Raw genomic sequence first — 22,132 nt, forward strand, 5'->3', positions numbered from 1 at the left:
CACGCATAGAAGAGCAAGAAATTTGAGTCTCCCAACATGCACATTACCAATCAAGGTCAAATAAGGTAATGGTCTGCCTTCTCATTTCAGCTCTCACATCATACTGTAAAAAAGTGTCCTTTTCACAGTCTATGTGGTGCCACATTTTTTGCACGTTTGTGTGTTTTTGTTGGTGACTCTTCTATTCAGTATGGCACCCAAGCTTAGTGCGAAAGTGCTGTCTAGTGTTCCTAAGTCAGTGACGTTATACTGCTGCTGGCCAGGAGATGAATGTTAATGAATCAACAATATATATTAAATAATGTGTCTTTACACAGAAACAGACATAAAACAAAGTTATGTATTGATAGATTGATTAAATGTTGCGACTGGAGGCTCTAAGGAACTTATCCCGTATTTCCATAGTGGTAATAATTCAGTCTTTGCTGATTCGGTATTAAAATAATGAGAATTGACTGTATTTTTAGCAGTCTGTATCTTTAGCACCAATAGCAGTAACAATCATCACCCCTACTAACTTTGTATTGAGAATGTACATATGCCAGTCACTTTACATATTATCTTCTATAATCTTCACAGTTATCCCAAGAAGGAAGTGCCATTAGCCCCGTTTTATAGGTAAAGATATGAAGACTCAGAAACACATGACAAGGGCCCGTAGCTAACAAGAGAAAAGGTAAAATAATTTTACACATTTTCCTGAAAGGGTTTAGCAAAGTTTCCAAAACTTACTGACCCCTTCTAACACACCAGAAACACTTTAGCCATCTAGGTCATTCTTCATTCAACAAACATTATTGGACACACTCAGTATCCTGGAACCTTGAGAGGTCCAGTGAACTAACAAATTCCCTATTCCCATGGGAACTAACCAATAATAAAATAAGTATTACTGGATTGGGCTATTGATACATAAGAATACATTTGGTTTATTAAAAGACACATTATTTTAAAAATAAAGCCTATTTAAAAAGTGACAGCCAAAGGCCATCTTCAGTGAATACCAGTTAAATTGTGTATTTCCAGGCTGGGCACAGAGGCTCACATCTGTAATCCCAGTGCTTGGGGACTCCGAGGCAGGAGGATCGCTTGAGGCCAAGAGTTCAAGACCAGCATGGGCAACAAAGCAAGATCCCCACCTTAGGAAAAAAAATTAATTAGCCAGGCATGGTGGTGTATGCCTGGAGTCCCAGCTGCTCGAGAGGCTGAAGCAGGGGAATTGCTTGAGCCCAGGAGTTTTGAGGCTATAGGAAGCTATGATTACATCTCTGCACTCTAGTCTGGGAGATGAAGTGAGATGCTGTCTTTTAAAAAAAAAAAAAAGTAAATAAAATGAAATATATTTCTGAGTGGTGGGAAAGTGTGTGTGTGTATCTATGTATACATATATATATATAATATTTATTTAAATATTTATATATATACTTTCTGAGTGGTGGAAGAGAGTCCACACACACACACACACACACACACACACACACACACATGCCCTAGGGTAACTGATATAACCACCAAGCAACTTCTTTTCCTCTTCCAGAAAGACCTCCCCTGGCCTTTGATGGTCTGATCTGGGATCCACACCATCACTCAACAGCCATCTATTTGCCAAAGGCAACAGTGGTTCAAGTTTGACCCTTCCTGCTCCCCATTATCCTCAGCTCAACAAATATTTATTAAGCATCCTTTTATACTACAAGGCAATGAAAATTTGCCTGAAGATCCTACAAATACTTCTCAAACCATAACTCTGGGAAAACAAGAGTAAAAGTCAGATCTCTTAATGTCCACCCATTTAGATATCAAGAAATATATCTATTCTGAAAATGTCCCAAACTGTTTTTTTCATCTCTGATAGCTGGTTCTTCTCCTAGTTCAGGGTGTCCTAACTCTCAACACCAGCCTACACAGCAGATTTATCCTGTACTCTCACTAAAATGCAGAGTTCAGAAGCCCATCCCACCATTCCACTTCTGACCAAACCTCCTCAGCTGTCTTCTCTCCTGTGCTTACAGCTTCTCTGAACACATAAGCACTCACTCTAAAGCACCTACTTCTGTCTTTTTCTTCAGTGTGTTTGTCTTTCTGTTTCAATCACAGAAAGAGGGGAATTTCATTTTTCCTCTTTTCTTATAAAACTCTGGATGGGAACTGTTTAACCAAGAGTCAAGTTTTGGTTAGTAAGAATACTGAAGAAAGTCTGAAAGTGTTTTGAAAAACACTGCCTTGAGAATCCTACATATGTTTGTATGTGTGTATATATATATATAGATTCTGATAGAATATGCATTCCTTTAATTGGTACTCAAACTTGGTAATCTCATTCCTATGCACACAGAAGCTGATAGTTGGAGGAAGTGGTCTGGAAGATTCCTGGGCTGCAACCCAGTGCTAATATAGGTTTAAAAACTTGCCACACAGTCTACAGAATGGGAGAAAAAAACTGCAATCTCTCCATCTGACAAAGGTCTAATATCCAGAATCTACAAGGAACTTAAACACATTTACAAGAAAAAAACAACCCCACCAAAAAGGGGGCAAAGGATATGAACACACACTTCTCAAAAGAAGACATTTATGCGGCCAACAAACATATGAAAAAAAGATCATCATCACTGGTCATTAAAGAAATGCAAATCAAAACCACAATGAGATACCATCTTATGCCAATCAGAATAGCAATCATTAAAAAGTCAGGAAACAAGAGATGCTGGTGAGGCTGTGGAGAAATAGGGACGCTTTACACCATCGGTAGGAGTATAGGTTAGTTCAACCATTGTGGATGACACTGTGGCAATTCCTCAAGAATCTAGAACCAGAATACCATTTGACCCAGCAATCCCATTACTGGGTATATACCCAAAGGATTATAAATCATTCTACTATAAAGACACATGTACATGTATGTTTATTGCAGCACTATTTACAATAGCAAAGACTTGGAACCAACTCAAATGCCCATCAATGATAGACTGGATAAAGAAAATGTAGCACATACACACCATGGAATACTATGCAGCCATAAAAAAAAATGAGTTCATGTCCTTTGCAGGGACATGGATAAAGCTGGAAACCATCATTCTCAGCAAACTATCACAGGAACAGAAAACCAAACACCACATGTTCTCATTCATAAGTGGGAGTTGAACAATGAAAACACCTGGACACAGGGAGGGGAACATCACACACCAGAGATTGTCGGGGGTTGTGGGGCAAGGAGAGGGAGAGCATTAGGACAAATACCTAATGCATGCGGGGCTTAAAACCTAGATGATGGGTTGACAGGTGCAGCAAACCACCATGGCACATGTATACCTATGTAACAAACCTGCACATTCTGCACATGTATCCCAGAACTTAAAGTTTAAAAAAAAAAAAAAATCCCAGCACTTTGGGAGGCCGAGATGGGTGGATCACGAGGTCAGGAGATCGAGACCATCCTGGCTAACACGGTGAAACCCCGTCTCTACTAAAAAATACAAAAAACTAGCCGGGCGAGGTGGCGGGCGCCTGTAGTCCCAGCTACTCGGGAGGCTGAGGCAGGAGAATGACGTAAACCCGGGAGGCGGAGCTTGCAGCCAAGATCCGGCCACTGCACTCCAGCCTGGGTGACAGAGCGAGACTCCGTCTCAAAAAAAACAAAAAACAAAAAAAACTTGCCACATAAACCCCAAGAATTTGAGAATTGACTATGTGGTTAGAATTTTTTCAGCTATGGAGAATCAAACTGTTGCTTATTCACTCAACAGTGATAAGGCAATGAGAGAGTCAATACCACCTGCACAGATAAATGTTTCTGTGATGAACCATTTCTTCCATTCTTATGCAAACTTCTAAGTTCTAGTAGCAATGACACCAGCAGTTGCACAAAACAGCAGTAGGCAGAAAGCAATAATCATAGTAGAGGAGGAGGAGAAGCAGCAAGGTGAGCAGCAGCAGCTGATATCTACTGCACCCTTACTACAGGTAGCATCTCATCACCTTATTGAATCTTCACAACTATTCAATGAGGTAGGCACCCAGTTGTCCAACTTAGTCAATGACTAAACTGTAACTGATGAAGGTATCCACATAAATGTGTAATATAATGGAAATCTCTCCCCTGAGAAAGATGGGTACTATTTGGACTAACCCCACTTTCTGCTTTTTTTCCCCTTTATGTTTTCTAGTGACCAGTTAAGCCACAGTTTTCAGGAGGGAAACTGTGTGACGATCAAGAAAAGCAAACTATTATATTGGTGTCGGGGAAAGAAAAAACATTGAAAACTTAGATCCTAGTCTCTAAAATGGCTACACACTGCTATTATCAACAACAACAACAACAACAACAACAAAAACCCATAAGGGTAAAAGACATAAAGATTTTGAGGCCCAAGAATATAGGTCCTTATGGCTTATCTTGGATAAAGATAACTATATAAACAGGCTCCAAGTCAAGTGGGAAAAGATAAGGTAGGAAGTCACTATGGTCAAGGGTGAAACATGACCTTTAAGAATTAGAGATGTCTATGTTGAGACAGCAATGCTACACAGCCTTGGTATTGTGTAACCCCAATTAGTGTATCTCATTATTTATTCCTCCACCTAGCTATAGTCTACAATTATGATGAAAGGAAACATGTTGATAAAGACAAAAATTGTTCTGGCAATAAAAGTAACACCATGCTTGTAAATAGCATGTGCCATCCTTAAATATATTCCTCTTAGGCATCCCACCTTTCACCACTATTTGACCTGTATCAACTCCCAAAAATCTTAATGCTGATTACCTAACTTAAAGGCTATTTAGCCTCCTCCCTCCCTTACCCTCCTCCTCCCCATTGTTGTATGGATCTTCTCCCCTCAACCCCCACACTGATAGCCTTTGAGTCACTTTTTTTCTTCATTAAGGTGTTTAAAACTAGAAATTCAAGTGAAAAACTTTGTTGATGCTGTGAATACAAAGGTAATCAGAATGAAGGAACTAAAAGCCAGGCTTTGAGCTGAGCACTCTACCCATGTATTTCTTTTAATCTGTACAATTACCCTGTCATTTAGATCACATTATGATGCACTGTCCTCTTTTAGCCTCTGCATTAGTCCATTCTCACATTGCTACAAAATAAATAAATAAATAAATAAATAAAATACCTGAGACTGGGTAATTTATTTCAAGAAAAAAGATAGATTTAATTGGTTCACACTTCCTCAGGCTGTATAGGAAGCATGATGCTGACATCTGTTCAGCTTCTGGGTTGGCCTCAGGAAACTTACAATCATGGCAGAAGGCAAAGTGGGAACGAGGCATCTCACATGGTGGAAGCAGGAGCAAGAGAGAGTGACAGGGGGCCAGGCACAGTGGCTCACACCTGTAATCCCAATACTTTGGCCAGCCAAGGGGAACAGATTTCGAGACCAGCCTGGCCAACATGGCGTGATGGTGTGCACCTGTAATCCCAGCTACTCGGGAGTCTGAGGCAGGAGAATCACTTGAACCCAGGAGGCGGAGGTTACAGTGAGCCTAGATCACACCACTGCACTCCAGCCTGGGTGACAGACTGATACTCTGTCTCAAAATAAAAAAAGAGAGAGAGAGAGACTAACAGCGGTGGTGCCACACTTTTAAACAACCAGATCTCATGAGGACCATGAGAACTCACTCACTATCACAAGAACAGCACCAAGGGGGTGTTGCTAAACCATTCATGAGAAACCACCTCCACGATCCAATCACCTCCCACCAGACCTCACCTGCAACATTGGGGATTACAATTTGACATGAGATTTGGTGGGGACACAGATTCAAACCATATCATTCTTTCCCTGATCCCCCGAATCACATATCCTTCTTCCTTCTCACATTGCAAAATACAATCATGGCTTCCCAACAGTCCCCAAATTCTTAATTTATTCCAGAATTAACTCAAAAGTCCAAAGTCCAAAGTATCATCTGAGATAAGGCTAGTCCCTTCTGCCTATGAGCCTGTAAAATAAAAAACAAGTTAGTTACTTCCAAGATACAATGGGGGTATAGGCATTGGGTAAATTTTCCTGTTCAAAAAGGGAGAAAATGGCCAAAACAAAGGGACTATAGGCTCCATGCAAGTCCACAAGCCAGCAGGGCAGTCATTAAATGTTAAAGCTCCAAAATAATCTCCTTTGACTCTGTGTCTCACATCCAAGACTCACTAGTGCAAGAGGTGCAATCCCAAGGCCTTGGGCAGCTCCACCCCTTTGTGTTTGCAGGGTTCAGCCCCCACAGCTGCTCTCAAGGCCTGGCCTTGACTGCCTGTGGCTTTTCCAGGCTGAGAGTGCAAGTTGCCAGTTACCATTCTAGGGTCTGGAGGATGTTGGTGCTCTTCTCATAGCTCCACTAGGTAGTGCCCCACTGGGGACTCTGTGTAGGGGCTCCAACCCCACATTTCCCTTCTGCATTGCTCTAGTAGAGTTTCTTTATGAGGGCTCAGCAGGCTTCTCCCTGGGCATCCAAGTTTTTCCATACATTCTCTGAAGTCTAGGTGGAGGCTTCCAAGCCCCAACTCTTGCACTCTGTGCACTTACAGGCTTACTACCACATGGAAGCCACCAAGGCTTACAGCTTGCACCCTCTGAAGCAGTGGCTCGAGCGGTACCTGGGCCCCTATGAGCCATAGCTGGAGCTGGAGCTGGAGCAACTAGGATGTGGAGAGCAGTGTCCCAATGCTACGCAGGAAGAGCCCTGGGCCTAGCCCAGGAAACCACTCAGTCCCCCTAGGCTTCTGAGCCTACGATGGGAGGGTCTGCTGCAAAGTTCTCCGAAATGCCTTCGAGGCCTTCTCCCCATTGTCTTGGATATTAGCACTTGGCCCCTTTTTACTTAAGCAAATTTCTGTAGCCTGCTTGAATCACTCCCCAGAAAATGGGCTTTTCTTTTCTACCACATGGCAGGGCTGCAAATTTTCCAAACTTTTATGCTCTGCTTCCCCTTTAAATATAAGTTCAACTTTAGGTAATTTCTTCCCTCACATATATAAATATAGGTTGTTAGGAACAGCCAGGCTACATCTTGAATACTATGCTGCTTAGAAATTTCTTCTGCCAGTTACCCTAAATCATCACTCTCAAGTTCAAAGTTCCACAGATCCCTATGTCAGGGGCACAATGCAGCCAACCTCTTTGCTAACACATAACAAAAGTGACCTTTATTCCAGTTCCCAGTGAGTTCCTCATTTCCATCTGAGACCTCCTCAGTCTGGAGTTCACTGTCCATATCATTACTAGCATTTTGTTCACAACCATTTAATCAGTCTCTAGGAAATTTCAAACTTTCCCTCATCTTCTTGTCTTCTTCTGAGCCCCCGAAATTCTTCCAACCTCTGCCTGTTACCCAATTCCAAAGTTGCTTCCACATTTTCAGGTATCTTTATAGCAGTGCCCCATTTCTTGGTACCAATTTTCTGTATTAGTCCACATTGCTATAAAGAAATACATGAGGCTGGGTAACTTATAAAGAAAAAAGGTTTAATTCGCTCATGGTTCCATGGGCTGATTAAATCATGGTGCTTCATGGTTCCACAGAAAGCATGATGCTGGCTTCTGCTCAGCTTCAGGGGAGGCCTCAGGAAACCTGCAATCATGGCAGAAGGCAAAAGGGGAGTGAGGCATCTCACATGGTGGGAGCAGCAGCAAGAGAGAATGAGAGAGGAGGTGCTACACACTTTTTAAATGACCAGATCTCATAACGACTCACTATTACGAGAATAGCACCAAGGGGATGGTGCTAAACCATTCGTGAGAAACTGCCTCCATGACCCAATCACCTCTCACCAGGCCTCACCTGCAACACTGGGGATTACAATTTGACATGAGATTTGGTAGAGACACAGATCCAAACCACATCAGCCTCTGTTGAAACAGAGGCCACAAGACTAATTTGCCCAAAGATATATATATAGCCAGTAAGTGACCAAATTGGAATTTAAGTTCAAATCGGTCTTACTTTGAAATTTAGACTTATTAGACTGGTTAGAAATCTTAACCAGTTTACAACAAGAACAGATCAGGGCTTTTTCTCTAAAGCATGTCAACACGCAGAAAAAAAGAAAATCAAAATGCTTGGGTCTAAGTGGATGAAACACAGGGGTAGGCTGAATTTTCTGGTAAATAAGGAATCCAGAAATTTTCTTTTGGCTTGTGTTACATGACATTGGCCTTGCCCTTCCCTCTCACAGTCTGTACCTCACGATCAGAGAAGTGAACAGCTTGGTGAGATTCAGAACAAGGGGAACGATTCCATTATGTCAGGACATCCTCATTTGTGACAAAACAGATGCTGGCTGGTCACATCCATTCCACCTCTCTGTTTTGGAAGCTCCCACACACTACAAACTGTCTGGAATTCATTAAGATGGGAAAACAGGCTGACAGTAGTATTTCAAATTTTATTCAGCAGAAGTTCTGTGAAAAACAATTTGGTCATGTGGACATGCCCAAAACCACCATCAGCCTGTTTCTCAACCAAATCTTTCGGTCAAGTGACTGCAGTATGCTTCAAGTTTCACACTTTTAGAGTGTAGATTAAAATACAACCCCTTTTTGAGATTTGGGCCAGGGTTCCTTATGGCAGTAAAGCTAGGTTAACTCTAAGTCACTCAGAGATCACATTATACAACCAAGAATCCTATCCATGGAAGGCCTGGTTAGCCCCATCTTTAGACTTTTCTGTTATTTAACCAATAAATTCATTTTCTGATTAAACATGGTAAATATGGGTATTCTGTCACCCAAGCTTATATATTATTTATATCCCATCTCTATGCAATGCTTTCTATCCCAAGTCCATTGAGCAAATCACCCCCCGAACACCATCACCACCACCTTACTGCCACGATTTTCAAAGTGTGATTCCCAGACCAATAGTTTCAGCATCACTTAGAAACATGTTAGAAATGCAAATTCTCAGACCCTACCCCAGACCTACCAAACAGAAACTGTTGGAGTGTGTCCCTGCAAATCTGTTTCAACAAGCCCTATAGGGAATGCTGATGCACACTCGAGTTTGAGAACCATTGCCCTAATGATTTTACCACAAATCTCATGTCTCCATATTAAATACTGTTGTATTGCTATTTTGGAATGAAAAATTCCCCAGATCAGAATACATTTAAAAAATGTATTAAAAAAATGTATAAAAAAAATGTTAAAAAAAAAAAAAGGAGTATCACTTGTATTGTCAGGCCAGAGACAATCATTGGTAATCATTACTCACTGGTCTTTAAAAAAGGAAAAAAAAAAAGGAAAGTTCTATAGTTTCCTCTAGAAAGTTAGTTATCAGATCTACATTACTGATGTGGTAGTACCCAAGAAAATCCTGGGACTCCCTTTGAACAATGTGCACCCCCGTGAAACCAATCCCTGTGACAAGGACATGTAGCCAGGCCTGCATCAGCTTCTCCACTCCTGGAAGCATGAAATTTACCTGTTTAGAAAGATATCAGGTATATGGCCGGGCGCGGTGGCTCAAGCCTGTAATCCCAGCACTTTGGGAGGCCGAGACGGGCGGATCACGAGGTCAGGAGATCGAGACCATCCTGGCTAACACGGTGAAACCCCGTCTCTACTAAAAACTACAAAAAACTAGCCGGGCGAGGTAGCGGCGCCTGTAGTCCCAGCTACTGGGAGGCTGAGGCAGGAGAATGGCGTGAACCCGGGAGGCGGAGCTTGCAGTGAGCTGAGATCCGGCCACAGCACTCCAGCCTGGGCCACAGAGCCAGACTCCGTCTCAAAAAAAAAAAAAAAAAAAAAAAAAAAAAAAGAAAGATATCAGGTATATGAACCCAAATGTGAGAAAGAGGGGTAACACTAGGGAGAGACTACCTCAGGACAGCAGATTGACATGTGGTATCATTGACTCCCAAAAACAAACCCCAATTAATCGTCCTTGTGATTCAGCTCCCTGCTGTTACATCATGCACTTTAGTGATTTTGATACTATGACCAAGTAAGCACCATCAAACTCTCTCATTTATTGCTGAATCAACAATTTAAAGCTTCCATATATAATCAGTATTGCTAGAATTACCTTCCAAAATCCTATCATTTAGCATTTACTCATCTCGCATTTGCCTAGATAAAAAATATTATTAGTGTGTACCTACCCAAAGACTAGTGGAAAAATTACCATGCTAAGATGATACAAGGTGCAGTTCCAAAAAGTCTACACACCGATTGTTTAATACACCGTAAGCCAGTGGCCGACCTCTTACAAGTTATCCTCCAAGCATACTTCTTTGCAGCAAATGGACAAACCTTTATTTGGAATGTGACCAGGAATCATGCCAGTTGCTTATATTTTTAGGTATTGCTTCACATAAGCTATTGTAAAGTCTTCATTTAAAAATAAATAAATGGAATTTTCAAGAATGCATATTTGGGGTCACCCTCTTCTCTTGAAAGTAAATGACCTTAACTGGCCAACACTATTTTAATGTTTATTCTAGGCGCTGTCTGCCAAAAGCATTATGAATTAGTTACAAAGAGTTCTTATTGGCTGAGGTGCCAGGATCCTAAATTTAGATGGTGCAACTATGCAGGCTCACTAATACAACAGAGCAAAACTAATACTGAAATAATACCTTTCCACCTTTTGCTGAAAAAATTCAAATGCTAAAAACAAAACAAAACAATGACAAAAATATACCTAGTCCTTTTGATGGAAGGGAATGTTACAATTTGACCAATGACATACTTGTGTGTTGGTTCATGAACTCAGTTTTAGAGCACTATCTCTATGAATTTAGGACACACTGCAGGCAAGAGGTACAGTGTGGCTCCATCTCAGTGAGGTTCTCTGGTAGCCTTCACCAGGATTGAGCTAGGTCCTGAGTTAAACAAGGAAATCATCTTTAGGATTTCCATGAGCATTTCCTTTCACCGATTTTCAAAAATCCAGCAGTAAAAATAAAACGTACGTTTTTGAAAAACATGCTTCCTAGAACCAGTTAGTATTTAGGAACATTTTATGGTAAAGGTACCAAAGTAAATATAGCATTCCTGTCTGTCATTTCATAATTTCATATATAACCACAGCCACCAGGCTAAGTGAAACCTCTCTGCCTCAAGTCTTCCTTCCACTGAGGCACGTCAACCTTCCCAGAAGGAAACCTACTCTACAAATATAAGCTATGCTTTCTCCCAACAGTGGGGACAACCACTTTTCCAATGATGCCCTTAATCACATGGGAAAACTGATGAATGTGTGTGAATGAGTCAGCAAGTTACCCCACTTTGGAGAATAGGCAAGGGTGGGGAGGGTGAAGACCACAGATGTGGTCCTGAAATTGCTCAATGAGGCACAATTTTTTATGTGACAGGATTCTACCAGTGCCCTCTACAGGGCATGCATTTAGATTTAATATATTTGCTCTCACACAACCCAGGATTTTTCCTTTTGAAAGTCATCACTCTGGCCGGGCATCGTGGCTCATGCCTGTAATCCTAGCACTTCGGGAGCCCAAGGCAGGTGGATCATCTGAGGTCAAGGGTTCGAGACCAGCCTAGCCAACATGGCGAAATCTCACCTCTACTAAAAATACAAAAAAATTAATCAAGCATGGTGGTACACATCTGTAATTCTAGCTACTTGGGAGGCTGAGGCAGGACTACCGCTGGAACCTGCACAGAGGTTGCAGTGAGCCAAGATCATGCCACTGCACTGCAGCCTGGGCAAAAGAGTGAGACGAAAGAAAAGAAAGAAAAGAAAGAAAGAAAGGAAGAAAGGAAGAAAGAAATCATTCCGTGGGTACTTGAATCAAAGAACACAGTTACTAAAATCCAAATGCTTTGAAGATTGTTTTTAAAGAGGTCAAATTAAATACACGCCATTTCCTGAGGATGTCAAAGTTGGTGAACACTGGAGGTGGTATGTGGGAGGAGAGCTTCTTCTTTTTTGTTTCTGCACAACACTGACATTTTCACAACAGAGTGGACAGGAAGCATGATCTCAGGACTGAAACTCAGGACTAGGAGTCAGGAGTTCTACACTGGTTATTTGTTCGTGGTGGGCGTGTATGTTTTGTGAAATCAATCTCAGGCTTTCCTTTTTAATCTTCAATTACTTGGGCCTCTCCTTAACACCAAAAAAAGTAATTAAAAATCCAGCCCCAAAAAACTATGGTCAGACATGAATTATGTCAGGACAACAACAGTCAGGAGAACAAGGGATGACATCAAGTAGGATGATCCTAGAGGAAAGAAAGGATAATAAAAATAACAAGACCCATCTCCTCTTTTAGTCCAGGGTTAGGTTTATAAAGACAAGCATGAATCTCTGACTCACTCAACATTAGGAAAACATTTAAGACTGAGTTATAAACACTTATAACAAAGATTAATGTCTGTGTTTCTTTTTCCACTATTCATATATTAACTTCAGTCCTATGGGTAGCCCTGAACACCTACTAAGCCTCAAGTCTAATATTAGCTGCTTTACAAACATTACCTTTTATCTTCACAGCAGCCTTGCAAGGTAGCAACTGTTCCATTTTACAGAAGAGGGAATTGGAGTTCAGAAAGGTTGGGTAACTTGACCAAAGTCACAGAACTAGTGAGTGGTAGTGTCTGGATTTGTGCCTTTATGTCAGATATTCAGTCTTGCTTCAAAATCACTTATTCCAACAGGTCATTCCTGGTCATCCAACCTAATAAAAAGCCCCCTTCTTTCACAGGCACATTCTACCAATAATGTTCTGTTTAATTTCCATAGCAGTTAGCAAAACTCATCTTGCTTATGTATTTGGTTCTACTCTACCTCTACTAAAAATACAAAAAAATTAATCAAGCGTGGTGGTACACATCTGTAATTCCAGCTACTTGGGAGCCACCTCCAAGATGTATGCACCATGATAGAAGGAACCCATCTGCTTCTCCACTGGAATCCCTATGGCCAGCACAGAGACTGACACTCAGCACCCAGTGCTTGAGAAGCCCCCAGAAATGTTAGCCATTAAAGATAAAAGCTTCATCACTCTGAATCCCAGGACAGGGGTCTCAGGTGAACACTCCAAAGGTATACTTCTTTACTCTTCACAGCATGCATCCAAAGCCACAGGAGGGAAAGATGAAGTGAAGAAATAAGAAAGCCACATTGTAGAAATGGGCTAGAGAAATAAGCTTACCATTGAGAAGCCAAACCTAGTCCTCCTCCCAAGATCATTTGCAATAGAATGGGAGGTGCAGAAATTTCAACAGAGATCCCAGATCTCCTTGTGGGTCTTCTCGATCTCGTTTGTCTCAATAAAGATGCAGACTTATCCCTTGGTATAATTCCTATCCTCGGAGTACACAATGTTCACTAGACTCACAAAAACCTTCTTATAAACTGCAAATTTGCCTTTACAATATCAAAAGCTTGTGGTGCCTGCATTTAGTATCTTTGACCTGTCTTCATGATTATTTTCTCCAAATAATGCATACTTGGAGTGTAGTCAAACATATTTTTATAATTTATTCTGATTAGACAAACCCTCAGCAAAGTACATTTTATACCTCACACACACACACATACACACACACACACAAAACAAATGAAACTCTCACTTATTGTCCTTGAAAGATGACAAAAAAAAGTAGCCAAGGATTTTTTTTTCCTATTATTTATCCTAATACTGCCAGTCCTGAAACAAAGCAGTTGGAGGGGGAAATTTAGTAAGTTTGATTTGTCCCAAGATACATTTTTTTACACTGAGGTCCTATTCCTGACAGTAAGCACATGTGATCTGTTCTAAAAAAAGGATATTTTCCACTTCTTGCACAACTGGAGCAGATATAAACATCAGCCTGTGCAAACTGCACTGCAGAACTCAAAGGGAATTAAACATACATCAACTTAAATAAAATCTATATATATAAATAGTAGTAATCGTGAAAAGGAACTCTCCAATAACAAACAAAACCAAGACTGAGAATCCCACTTTAATCAAGCATTCCATCTAATCATATCACAAAACGAATCTACATAGTTAGATTTGAACATCTGCAGGTTGAGGCACCTCAATCTTGTCTACTTTGCTTTGGATGCATGATTCTATACATGTTTTAGTTATTCTTAAGAGGAGGGTAAAAACTGCTATCATATTAAAATTCTACTAGAAAAGGAGGAATTAATCTCATTTGCTAACAGTGCTAGGTGCTATGCTAAACATATTTATACATTTCTGCTTAGTTTTAAAAGTTCTACCGGCAGGGCATGGTGGCTCACGCCTGTAATCCCAACACTTTGGGAGGCCGAGGTGGGTGGATCATAAGGTCAGGAGATTGAGACCATGGTGAAACCCTGTCTCTACTAAAAATACAAAAAATTAGCCGAGCGCGGTGGCGGGTGCCTGTAGTCCCAGCTACTCAGGAGGCTGAGGCAGGAGAATGGCGTGAACCCGGGAGGCGGAGCTTGCAGTGAGCTGAGATTGCGCCACTGCACTCCAGCCTGGGCGACAGAGCCAGAGTCTGTCTCAAACAAACAAACAAAAAAGTTCTACCAACCCTAAGAGGGTGGGTTCCATTGATCTCATTTTACAGCTTAAAGAAATTGAGACTCCAAGAAGTTAAGTATCTTGAACACAGATGTAGTGGTTAAGTGGCAAAGCAGTGACCACAGACAGCACTTAAGCAGGGCTCCCTCTAAACTTGTCCACATGCATGCAGCCTCTCTGCCACCATGAGGTATCATCACGTACCTAGAGACCACTTTAAGCAAGTGCTTAAAGAAAGGTTAGAAGTTTAAAAGGCAAACAGAAACCTTAAACGTCTACTTTAGGATCATGCCCTCCAAGGTGTCTAACATTTTATTTAATAGTGTAGAGAAAGACACTTGACTATTGTTTCACCTTGAAGGCCAAACTCAAACATTCCTATTTGTCCACAAAACTGCCTCCCCAGATCCCCTTCCTCTATTAAATGCCCCCAATTGCTGATGCCCACCCCGCCACAGGGACCACACTCTGCCTTGTATAATTAGCTGGATCCATGAGTTCTCTCTCCCTCACCACACAGGGAGGGCACAGTATGATGTATCTTTGCATTTTGCACCATCAACCAGGCATAGTACAGACTAGAGGACAACAGCATGTGGCTACAGTTATATGGCCTCAGTTTAAATCCAGGCCCCACCAACTTGGTATACCTCAGTTTTCCTCTCTGTAGAATAAGAATAATAAACTAATACATACACCCAGGGTTGAGTTAACAGAGTTAATATTCAGAACAGTGCCTGGCACATAGGAAGCACTAAATAAGTGTTGTTTTTAAAATTATAATTAATATCATTATTGTTTTTATTATGATCACCTCATGCAGATTTCACAAAGATTAAGTATGTTTTACACACATAAAAACACTTAGAACGGACTCACATGTAGTACATACTCAATAAATGTGACCCATCGTTATTAGTTATTAATGTGCACATACTAGGACTCAATAAATATGTGTTGAACATGAATTTTTATGGATACACTAACGTCACAATTGTTAGTTTTTTTAACTAGTATAAAAGAATTGTTATGATTAAATGAAAATTATAAAGTGCAAAATATTTATCTGAACATTTCATTAGAAGAAAAGTAAAAAAGGAATTTACTAACATTGAAAGAATTGTACTGCAAGAACTGTACACTTGCCTTAGAGAAGACAACCACAGTCAAGCAAATGCAAACACCTTCCAAAATGCTAGGCTCACTGCCAGGTAATAAAGAAAATAACAACAAGAACATCTGCTAACATTTACTGAGCACTTACTATGTGTCAGGCGCCATGCTAATATTTTTCCCACAGTCAATGTAACACTTATATCCTTGAGACTCCTGGAGGCAGGCCCCCATTTGCCAGATGAGGAAACTGAAACTAGATGTCACCCAGCCTGCCTGAGGTCACCCAGTCAGTTAGGGACAGACACTGATGCCAGAACAAGGCTCTTTATCTCTATGCTAGTGGTTCCCTGCAGATTGGACAGACCAAAAAAAAAAAAATCAAGAAAACTCTCAGAAATCAAAAAATGATTGACAGTTTTGTTTTGCCAAGAATGGATTATTATGTCATCAAAGAAAGGGCATTTTTTAATATGAAGACAGGAGAAAAACATCTCAGCATTAAGTCCAAGAAACAGCAGCGGCCTTATACCCAAATATATGTAGGTATGTGACACAACAGTCTTTGTCTTTCTCATTTCACCCCAAACCTTTACAAGTTCACACACCTTTGTGAATCAGCATTTGGGGATCACTGCTATATCCTGTATTGCCATGATAAACCTAATACTCACTTTCATTCCCATTTCTAATTTGCAGAAAATGTAATAACAGCTGTCTAAATAGTACTAAAGATTTAAGAAGAAATTGGAATTAAATTAAGACAACTGTGAAGTCTGTCCAGGAAAAGGACATTAACAACTACAAAGCCATGTGCACTGAGTAAACCAAACAAAAGGACTACAAGCCTAAAAGATGCTACTATGTTTTAAAATGTTTTTAGGTCCAAAAGACCTGTAGGGACTTCCTCTGTTCCCAGGAGCTCATTCAACAGTTTCACATTTGTTTCCCTGCCATGACTATGCCTATGTGAATTCTAGGCTCACTCTAGATATTCAGCGCTTTTCCTCTGCCACCCACCATTCAGATCTCGTTCCCAGGACAACACACGAAGGTTTCTCAAACCTTATTGGAGGAAACAATGTGCAAACAATTCATTAAAACCTTTTCCCATAGTGTGTGTCTTCCCATGATGCAGCCTTAACCAAACCAAATATGACCAAAATGAGATTCACATGATCTAAATCCAGCAACTTCAGATTCCTAAAGGCAAGGATGTCTGGGTTAGAAATGAAACATGTCCTTCCTCATGAAAGATTTGAATATCTGAGGTAAGCCCCAATGAACAATATATAAATTCCTCTTTGGAGAAAGCCTAGTATCTATTTTAAAGGAAACACGGCCAGGCGCAGTGGCTCATGCCTGTAATCCCAGCACTTTGGGAGGCCGAGGCGGGCGGATCACAAGGTCAGGAGATCGAGACCACGGCGAAACCCCGTCTCTACTAAAAATACAAAAAATTAGCTGGGCGTGGTGGCGGGCGTCTGTAGTCCCAGCTACTCAGGAGGCTGAGGCAGGAGAATGGCGTGAACCCGGGAGGCAGAGCTTGCAGTGAGCCGAGGTGGCGCCACTGCTCTCCAGTCTGGGCGACAGACTGCTCTACAGTCTGGGCGACACTGCTCTCCAGTCTGGGCGACAAAAAATAAAAATAAAAATAAAAATAAAAAAGGAAACACAATATTCATTGCAAAAACAAAAACCAAATGCCTTACCTTGAGTGGGTTATGGTATTAAGGAAGAAAGCAACACATACTCAAACAAATATTTATTGTGTCATGCATTGTTCTAAGCCAGTGGTTCTCAAATGGGGGTGACTTTGCCCTCCACGGGACAACTGACAATGTCCAGAGACGTTTTTGGTTGCCATAATTGACAGAGGCAGCAGTACTGGCCTCTAATAGGAAGAGGCCTGGGATGCTGCTGGACATCCTGCAATGCATAAAATCATCCACAACAAGGAATTATCTGGCCCAAAATATCAATAGCACTGAGGTTGAGAAACTTTGTTCTAGGCTCTGGGGACACAGGAGTGAGCAAGGAGCAAACAGAAAACCCTGTTCCCTTGGAGTTTGCTGTCTAGCATGGAGAAACATATACTAAACATAACATATTGGAAAATTATACAGTAGATTATAATACAAGCCCTATGGGAAAAAATACATAGCTGGACAAGGAAGACAGAGAGCTTGAAGGAATAGCAATTGCAAATGCTGTGGTCAACAAGGGTCACACTATCAGTGTGTGTAAAGAAAATAACAACAACAATATCTGCTAACATTTCCTGAGCACTTACTATGTGCCAGGCACCATGCCAATATTTTCCCACAGTCAGTGTCACACTTAATCTTCTTAAGACTCTTGGAGGCAGGCACCTACTGGTTGGTGGGGGAGTGAGGACTGAGGATGTCTGGGCAAAAGATGGTCAAGGCAAGTGCAATATACAAATGCCCAGTGGTGGAAGGGCCTGGGGTATTCCAAAAACAGTGAGGAGACCAGCCTGGCTGCAGCAGAGGGAGGTAGGAGGCAAGCAACAAGAGATAAGGTCAGGGCTGACATTTTAAGAACCTCGAATTTTACTGGGAGAAACTAGGAGCCATTGGCAGGTTCTGAGCAGAGAATGACAGGATCTGACTTGATGTTTAACACAGGGTTGCTCGACCTCAGCACTATGAACAATTTGGGACCTGATAATCCTTTGTTGTGGGGGCTGTCCTGTGCCCTGTAAGATGTTCAGCAGCATCCCTGGCCTCCACCTACTAGAGATGGGTAATGATCCCTTCCATTGTAACAATCACAAATGTCTCCAGACACTGTCAAATGACCCCAGGGGGCAAAATCACCTCCAATTGAGAACCAGTTTTAACAGGAACATTGTGGCTACTATACTGAAAATTCCCTAAATGTGGATGTTGCAGTTTAAAAGACTACTGCAATAATCCAGGCAAGGGCTGATGGCGGCTTGGACCAAAGTAGTAGCAGAGGAGTCGGTAAGAAGCGGGCAGATTCTGGACATATTTTCAACTCTAAAAACTCTGGACAATCCAGAGAAGACAGTTGATAGGCAGAATGGCTACAGCAGTCTTAACATATCAATTTCAACTTTTTCCAACAAAGACTTATAAGTGAGGTGCCCCAGCAAAGACATAAGACAAAAAGCAATGAGAGAGAAGGCCCTGAACAATGTGTAGCCCTTTTAAGTCACACAACAGATGTCGACGACAATACCTTAGACAACTGTGGAAAACAGTATAGAGAAATGTTGCCAACTTCATATATTTATTCACAGATTTTATTTAACTGGTTTATTTCAAAGAGCATGTGTGTGCTCCATATACAAGTTTTACAACAACTTTTTTAATTTAGCCTTCCTTTCCCTGCTGGTTCAGGCCCACACCTGTTTCTAGCATTAACGTGTGAAGCCATTTCTTCCCACATACCCACATTTTTCCTTACACGTGCCTGCTAGCTAGCTACTGAGGACGTTCACCCTTACAAGTCTTTTTTGCTGACTCTGAAAAAGAACAGGCCCAAATCGTCCAACATGAGTTTCACGGCACTCATTTGGGTTTTTCCAGATGGTATTTTCCTCGCTCTCTCAAACTGATTTAATGTTATGTATCAGCCACCATCAGAAATGTTCCAAACAGTCCGGTTAATTTATTTCTTTCAGGATTCCACACACACACTCATTCCCTCATTCTGGCCGTGTAAGCATTTGCTTATAGAAGCAAAAGCAGAGACTGCCCAGTAAAACACTGGTCCCTTCAGCCGAATGCAGATAAAGCCCTGATGAGCATAACCAACAATACCCTTTACACAATATTACTCAAAACCCCCAGCCCCCAACACACACAATCTATGCTCACACACAAAACAGCCATTATGAGGAAAAACTACCAACTAAAGGCTGGTTTTATACGTAGAACTGCTTAGGCGGTTTCCTTCCAATCTGCCGTGAAGCATCTACAAAGAGGCTTCTTCAGCAATGGCAGTCAGTAGGTCCGCTGTTCCCAGATTTTCTTCCCCAACTGGGATAAAGAGTCCTGCCACAGCCCTGAAGGAAATAAACCTGGTTGCACTTTCCACTAGAAAAAGAACCAGCCCAGTGCTCGCCAGAGGCCAAGATTACACCACCTGGCTCCTCATTCAGTTGCCCTTCTCCACTCACCCTCATTTCAGGACCCTCTCCCACCCTGCCGGCCAGGCCCATTCACCCAGGCTCCACCCACAGCGAAGGGCAGGGCAGGAAGGTACAGCCGGGTGCAGACGTCCTGCTGGATCCTTCCAATGATAGCCTTATCCTAGCTCACAGCTTAGAGGGGTGTAAATAAACACTTCTCTGCTATTCCAGCCTCCATTTGACCATGTCCCTTTTAGTAACCATCGTAAATGAGAAGTACGAGGTGTCCAGAGTGCCAGCCGGACAGAGAGAACGGAAGACACCCAATCCATTTCGACAGACAAGTGGGAATGGAGGCAGCAAAAAGGGTGGCTCAAAGGAAGTGGGCACTAGAAGGGATGGGGCATTGGAGCAGTGGATGTCTTCACTCCTCGCCTGAAAAGTTTCTGAAGTCCCCAGCGAATTAAACACGTGTCTCCGCCAAGCGGGCTACACTCCCAGTAACACCCAAGACCAAGGCTCATTTTCCCTCTGCAGGGAAGGCCTGGATTTGAATGGGATTTCCAGGGAGTTTAACTTGGACTAGGGGACACGCCCACCGCTGCCCTAGCCCCTCCCGCGCCCGCTTGCAGCGATCTGGAGGTGAGAAGCGAAGCCCAGAGAAACTTCACCTGCAGGATCCCAGGGACTAATTCCCCCACAGGGACCGGACTCCCAAGAGGTGACTCCAAGCTAACTAATTGCTTCCCTCCAATGTCGCATCCTAACCCACCCAAAGCTCTCCCTCTCCGTACCCTCAACCCGCTGGGATCTTCAGAAAGGGGGTTAACTAGAACTTTCTCCCCCATCCCACCGGGACAGCGTCCCGGCCTGGCGCTCCTCCTCCCCCACATCGCGCCAGATAGTTCCCCAGCCCCCACTCAGTCTCAGCAGCTGGCATCCCCGGCCGAGGGTCCCCGCGCCTGGACGCTTCGTCCCCGCCGACCCGCGGCGCCCTCCGAAGTGCGCTCCATCCATGCCTCCTAAAGGCGCACTTGGGCCGAGCGGGCGCGGCCCCCAACTGCGGGGGGCAGTTCGCCCTCTGCCCCGGGGCAAGGGCACTGGGTCCTTGTCCCACAGCTCCCGCCATCCGCTCTCCTCGCCCCAGAGTGGCAGACGCAGTGGCCCCCAGCCGCCTGCTGCGCCTCTGTCCAGCTGTCACCACTCACCTGCTCTTCAGCGGTTGACTTTTGAGTTCGTAATAGGTTTTGGGCTCTTCATGAAACTCCTCCCCGACTTCGAAATCCGGCACGATCCCGGATTCCGACTGCATGGCTCCCGCTTACCGTCCTTCCACTACTGGAAAGTGAGAACAGAGCCCGGGGGCGGACGGAAGGTAGCCGGGCCTGGGTCCCTCTAGCCGTGCGCCCCCGCGCAGCGCCGAGCTCTGCCCGCTCGCCGGCTCGCGGCCGCCCGCCCCAGCGCGGGGAGTTTACACTCGCACCCGGGCGGGAGGGGCCGGCGGCCGAGCGCCGCCTGGGATCTGTAGTTCGGCACGGGCGGGGCATTCCCAGCTCGCCTGTGGAGCTTCTACCACAAAAACTACAGCTCCCAGAAGGCTAGGTTGGGGGAGAGGCAACGTGGTGAACACCGCTAGTGCAACTCCTGTTTGGATTCATTGTCAATGTCAGCAGCTCCTCTCCCTCCTCTCTCCCCACTTGCTTCAAGGGTACAGAATTGGCTACTTAATATGAATAAGAACGGACACAGACTGCTCTTATACCATCACTCCCACCTCTCAGCTCAGACATCTGCGAGGGCACGCCGAGTGCTTATTTTAAAAATAAGATAGTCAAGGGTTTTGGCAAGAGAAAGTTTTAGCATTCGAGCCTGTCTTAAAATAAAAGGACTTCCTATCAGCCCGCATGCTTCCCTGGGCTGCTGCGACACATCAACTTGTCCTCGGATTGGAACAACGAGGAAGAACTTTCCTTCGCTTTGTAATGAAAACGTTATTGGAGAAATTGTTCTTGTGCGTTCCTTTTCTAAAGTCTGGACTTTTACAATACTGTTCATCAGTTGAATGGCTCTTTCCCCTTTATCCAAGTAGCCACTTCTAATCTAAAGCATCAATTGAAAGATTCGGTTAATTTAAAAAGGCACAAAGTTACAGACAGCGTCGTTGCTCTCTGCTTTTAATTACTCAGTTGACTGGGAGTTCAAATGAAGTTTGTCCTAGCATTTCAGCACTGAAGATGTACAAGTGTCGACTCCTTCCCGAGCTTCCCGGAACTCACTTCGGGAAGACAATTTTAAAACTCTCCGTTGTGGCTCATTTGTACTTCTAGTCCTTCCCTCTGATTAGCTCCAGTAGGACGTGTTCCTTCTTTTTAAAAGTGTTTTGAGGCATCAGGGAGGCAGTATAGAGTTACAGTGGCAT

The 22,132-nt window shown here is 42.9% G+C and overlaps 1 protein-coding gene across 2 annotated transcripts in view; it reads right to left on the bottom strand.

Moving 5' to 3' along the window:
• The window catches only part of MITF (melanocyte inducing transcription factor), a 222,939-nt gene extending 201,779 nt beyond the window's left edge, over positions 1-21,160 (bottom strand). The window contains exon 1 of one of the 2 annotated variants that reach the window (XM_023200180.3): positions 20,922-21,160. In XM_023200180.3, the coding sequence (XP_023055948.2) occupies positions 20,922-21,025 (104 nt within the window). In that variant the 5' untranslated portion in view covers positions 21,026-21,160. The remainder of the gene's footprint in view (positions 1-20,921) is intronic. The other variant, XM_026447244.2, reaches the window with a different exon arrangement.
• Positions 21,161-22,132: the final 972 nt, after the last annotated feature.

The sequence above is a fragment of the Piliocolobus tephrosceles genome, chromosome 2 (assembly GCF_002776525.5).
Source record: "Piliocolobus tephrosceles isolate RC106 chromosome 2, ASM277652v3, whole genome shotgun sequence".
Classification (NCBI taxonomy): Eukaryota; Metazoa; Chordata; class Mammalia; order Primates; family Cercopithecidae; genus Piliocolobus; species Piliocolobus tephrosceles.